This window comes from Nanorana parkeri, unplaced genomic scaffold, assembly GCF_000935625.1.
Source record: "Nanorana parkeri isolate BGI_ZX_2015 unplaced genomic scaffold, ASM93562v1 scaffold69, whole genome shotgun sequence".
NCBI classification, from domain to species: domain Eukaryota; kingdom Metazoa; phylum Chordata; class Amphibia; order Anura; family Dicroglossidae; genus Nanorana; species Nanorana parkeri.
The window spans coordinates 1823230-1829025 of NW_017306337.1; the positions used below are offsets into that span (position 1 = coordinate 1823230).

The 5796-nt window shown below is 40.1% G+C and overlaps 1 protein-coding gene across 1 annotated transcript in view; it reads left to right on the forward strand.

Annotated features, from left to right (window-relative positions):
* Window positions 1-3746, forward strand: part of CAMK2N2 (calcium/calmodulin dependent protein kinase II inhibitor 2) — a 5515-nt gene extending 1769 nt beyond the window's left edge. Inside the window, exon 2 of the mRNA XM_018576512.1 lies at window positions 2321-3746. Coding sequence (XP_018432014.1) covers window positions 2321-2391 — 71 coding nt within the window. The 3' untranslated portion in view covers window positions 2392-3746. The remainder of the gene's footprint in view (window positions 1-2320) is intronic.
* Window positions 3747-5796: the final 2050 nt, after the last annotated feature.

The window sequence follows — 5796 nt, forward strand, 5'->3', positions numbered from 1 at the left end:
GCATTCCCCTTTCACACCCCCCCCCCCCCCCCCAACACAGTGATGCATTGTATATTGAAATGTGTGTGTGGTTATTTTTCCGTTCATCTTTTCCTCTGCATGAAGCAGGCTGGTCTGTCCACTGGTGTCTGTGGGTGTAAGTAATTTCATTATGTAGAGTGTGTGAATTCATTAGACAGGCTCTGCTACTTTTCTCTGGACAGAGGAGATACATTTGCAGGAGAGGAAATCTATATTTAGATGCAACCTGCTAGTTAGAGAGATAATTCCACACATTTACACATGTGTTATGGGGAAGAGTGTACATAATTCAGAATGTATCCTGATAGCGAGTACACCCTATATCTACAGACTCCATATGTGCAGACTGCGAAACATGAAGCCACACAAAATATAGAGACAGGCTAGCCACATAAATGCAGTGAGAATATTCCAAATTATTAAGCAGAACGAGATGGCTAAGGAGACATATTTTTTCAGGCGAATGTGCTGGGAATCTAGAGGATATGTCTGATACCTGGTGCCATTCACCCTGGGGATAGATTTCCATTAACCTGCAGAAAGATTGACATAAACTGCCATCTTCTGTGTGTATAGTGATAGTCTGTAGAATTACTGGCAGATCCAATGTGGAGGCATGGCTTCAGCTTACTATACATATTCATGTAGATAACTTGTTAGATGAATGACAGATCCATTTGATTTAATTGCATGTAAATTCCCCTATTGAAACTCACTGGTTATCTCTGACGCATAGTAATGTCATAGACCTGCCACAGAGTTTCACCATACAGATGTGATTAGCAGACTGGATGGTTTTAGGCAGGTCACACAGGGTGGATCAGTATCTGGCACTGGCAATGGTGGGACATGTTGTGAGCTCATCATAGCTCTAGAAGTATTTGGCTGTGAGCTACATACTAGAGCAATCCTAGTGCCAGCACTACAGGTACATTCACATGTTGAGCCTTCTACAGAAAGATTTCCAGCCTTCCTGCTGAGATATTCACCTACTTGCATGCCGCTGTCCAAGGTGCTGATCTGACTGCTGCAGCATATGTGTGTGGAGCGAGCGAATGCTTGTATTGATCTGTTTATTTGTGCTGTTAGTAGCTCCTGTGAGATGTTTTATTTTAAATAGATGTTTTGTTTTCAAATTAAATGTGAAGCTATATCCTTACATTATGCAGTCTGTATAACATACACTTTGTAGGATGAACATTTTTTTCATCATAAACATAGTGTTTGGATTAGATGGTAATATTGCGCCTTTTATCAATATTCATCAAATATTGAAGCCTTGCCCTAGACTTGTATCTGTGTGATTCGAGTTTAGTATGCTGCAGTTACATATGAAAAACCACGTCAACCTTAACACTCACCATATCTACAGATTTTTTTTTGGAAGCAATGGTGATCCAGGTTTTGCAGCATTTGTGGCAGAGTTTTGTTGCCCACTTTCATAAGGTTAGATTTTAAAGCAAAATGAACTACGGTGTTTTGAATAGATCCTAATATATAAAGTGGAGCTAAACCTAAACATGTCTTAATGCTCTGGTGGACTTTCCACTTGATCCCAGAATATGAGGAAAAGGTAGCAGTGTTGACATTATTTTATGATAATATAATTTAGATAATCTGGTTATATTACCTTTGAAAAGGGATTATTATGGTAGATTTAATCCAATAGTTCCTTGCTGATCTTAATGGCCACGTGCCTTGTCACCCTAGCTATGTGATCCTTCAGACCTACTCTCACCGTCGGGAAGGCTTTTAAAGATATACGATTCAAACATGTGACCTATATCTTATTTACAAAGTTTTAGTGATAATTTGCGAATCCTTAAATCGAAAACTGCATTTTTTTCTAATTGTAAAATAACATCTTTCAGCCTGATTTAGGAAACATGGAGCAACTTGAACTATTTCCCGTAGGAAGCGGTCATGTTTTATCTGATATCAAATGAAACAAGAGCTGTGATTTTTCTGCTGCAGTGGCTTCATGTTTCTTTGCCCCAGTTCTCCTAAATCAAGTTCTCTGTGGAGTGGTGTTTAGGGAGATGTGTCTGTTTACGTGTGTATGCATCATTGTGTTCATATATGTGTGGCATTGCTAGACTAAAGCCAGCTGCAGTGTGGGAGTGAATGCACATGTTGTTTTGCTTGCTTTCCTAGGCCTCACCTCCTCCACATCTTGCAGTTCCTTGCATCTCATTTCTTACTTTGGCCTCCTCATTTTGTTATCCTTTCCCTTCTACTTTCACCTCTCTTGGTGCTCTAGTCTTCTGATCCCAAACCCAATGTCTCTCCCTCTCCTCAGTTGTTATTGAAGATGACAGAATAGACGAGGTGCTGAAGGGGGTGTCGGACAAGTCTCCCTCCGGAGTATAAGGTGTGGAAGTGGTTGCTCTCCAGCGCTCACTCTCCTCCCTGATTTGTAAGCACTTTTGGCTGTGCATGTTTGTGGACATGGAGAAGAAGGAAAGGCTTTGAGGCTGCTGGCAAATCTCCACCCTCCACCTTGATCCAGACCCTCTGCAGGTCTCCTGATGGTGCCATCTGGCTCCCCACACCACTCAGTCCTCGCCAATGACCTCCAATGTGGAGATATCCATTTCAGCACCTTCCTATTTCCCTTGTCACTGTCCCTCACCCTGGGCTCTGGGGGCAGTGATGAGTCTCAACTCATGTTAAAGCCAACCCTACAATGCACTGGCTGCTGTTGTCCTTAGCACCTGTCTGTGTGCCAAGAAGGTGCTTGTTGACTGGAGCACCATGGAGTTTGTGCCTATCAACTCCAATCCTTGCCAGGTGCTGCCTCCTCCTCCTGCCTCACAGTGTACACCCCCAGGGGCTGTAGGTTGTTAGAAATGCACTTTATTCTGACAATATGTGTCTCTAGTGAAGTAATAATCTTTAGCTGTGTGCGTATTTGTGGGCCCACAGGGAACCCACCTGCGCAGCTGTGTTGATATATCTATATATATTTATATATAGTCATGTGTATATATAGGTATATATAGGTTGAATTGTGATTATTAATACCATGTCCCCTCCAGTTCATCAGTAAACCAGCATCAGAACAATAATAGACTGGACAGCCATCCATTCTTCCCCATTTTGCCCCTCATGATCAAGATACCAGCAGGTCGGAAGCAGAGCAGCTGGAGGGCGCAGAGCAGGCACAGGCCGTCCTTTTGCTGTCCAAACCCAAGCAAGACTAAGACTTTATTTGCTCCATCTCTTGCATGAGCTTCCGAATTCATCCTGGACCCCTCCCCAGCACGCTCCTTTTTAAGAGGAACCCTTTACATTTGTATTTTTATAAACAACTCTTTGTTAATAATCTGAATTCTGATATATGCTGGTGACTGTGCAATGTCACATCAGAGACACAGCCACCTTCTGGATGCAGAATGATTGTCAGCCAGCTGGATGGCAGTTTAGGGCAGTCACTGGGGGGTGCCCTTATCAGGTGTTCATGTAACATACTGCTGCCACCACCACGAATGTGTGAAAACTGACCCAGGTGATAGTGACATGGGTACAATCAGTATGTGCTGACAAGATTCACATCAATATGCTGCTTGCTGCAAGATGTCTGTTCCATGTCAGCTCTGTCTCCCTTACTAATGTATTATATAGTTCATGTTTAAATACAAAATGCTTTATATCCAGCTAAACTTGTTATATATAAATATATATATTATATGATATATGTGCTTGTTTTACATTGTGTACATGTAGAAATAGTTTATAGACACAGCCTACTGCATTGAGTGTTGTTGGGCTGAAGATTCCTTTCCACCACATTTCAAGAACATTCTGGAAATGCTGGTCTTGACATCACACAGGTCATGTACCAGGATAGTAACGTTCGAATCCATATGTAGCCTAAACCTGCTTTAGGAATTTCCAGAAATCTATGGAACAAGGCATTGTTTACAAGGAATCTGCAGCAGTTATGTGTGTAGAAGACTATAGGCCAATTTGAGTTAACATCTCATTTAGAATTATTTTATATGTATAACTCTGTTTACCCTGATTTTAACAGCAAAAATAGTTACCTGTGAATGCATTTAGTCTCTTAAAAAAAAAAAAAGAATTAACAGGACAATGGCTTACTGGGAACATGTACCTTTAACCATATGTTTCCTATTCGCTGAAACATGTTGACACTTTAGACAAGCTAGTTGTGTGCTTACATAACGTGACACTAAACTCAGCAGTTAAATCTTAAAAAACATTCAAGTACCTAACTAATAACAAAAATGTATCTTATTTGTGTATCACTCGGCTGTAGATCATCAAATCATCTCTGATGTGGTGCTGACACTGCCCTTCCCTTTTGGAGGGTGGCTACTTTTTTCTCCATGGTCCCTGTGTGTGTTATAAGGTAGCCACCACTCCAAGCTCACTGCCATGATGGACTACAATCTCATGTTTAGTTAACTAATCTGTATTGAAGTTGTAATCTATCACATGAGTGAGCTTGGAGCGGTGACTACTTTACAACACACACAGGGACCATGGGGAACAAAAGTAGCCACCCTCCGGAAGGAAGGACAGTGTCGGTACCAATTCAGAGATGATTTGAGGATGTACACCCGAGTGGAATACAAATAAGATACATTTTTGTTAATAGTTAAGGTACTTAAATACATTTTTAATATTTAACTCCTGAGTTTAGTGTCACTATAATTCTAACTGTACTAATCTAAACCTGATAAAACAGTGTGAGCGTGGTGATAAAGCACCAAAGCTGTATCAGAGGAACTCTTAATACACCTGACTGCTGCAGATACCTCAAACTGAAGATCTTCAAGATATATGTACATTGTAGACTACTGTATGTTATGGTTACAAAATTGCTTACAAAAAGTTTTACCACACTGGGGTGTTTACTGTGTAATATCCTCTATACCTGGAACTCAAAGAGATATTTAGCCAAGGCAGTGTAGTTGCTTTTTAAAGTTATGCACTTGTCACATATTCTGGTGGTGGCACCTCCATTCTCTGTCTAGAACTGCTGGTGACCTATGAAAGTTCACTTTTTAAGACTAACTGAGCCTTGTGGTTGAAGAATGTTTCATTGCTATTTGCAACCAAGGGATGGTTTCAGAAATCCTTGCAGTCTCTGAATGTGAGATAACAGCTGTTAACCGCCTCTTATGAGGGACGTAATAGTTGTCTTTTTAATTTTGTACTTTTTTTTATTTCATTTCTTTCGTTCTTTTTCTTCTTGTTTTTATTTATTTATTAAAGCTTCCTGAATCCTGTGCATGGACTTAAGACTTAGTAATAATACACCATTTTCTGAATCCAATAAGGCAATGCTGTGCCATTCTGAGAATGACTCATTGTACATTACTACCATTACAATTGTATTTGGTGAATAAATAAAACAAATAAACTAACGAATTGATCACCAGCAGGGTGCAGTTGTGTATGTTTCTTCTGCTGAATTGTCAGTTCTGGTAAATGGTAAAACTTTTCATACAGTACAACTAATACATTTGATATTACTTTATAGACATCAATACATTTGCTACGAGGACAGGTAGCAGGGCTGCCCCTGCGATTTTATAAAGCTTTGTTGGTGGTGTAACATTATCTACGAAGGTTGGGTTTTCATTGTGTACCTGATACATGATATGTAGGTATGACATATGACCCATGTATGACACTCATGTACGTGACTATGAAAAAAAAATTAAAGGATGTAGTAGGGGTTGGGTTGGAAATCAATTTGGTAAATGGCTACGAAAAAATAGGTTTCTTATTTATTTTTAAATG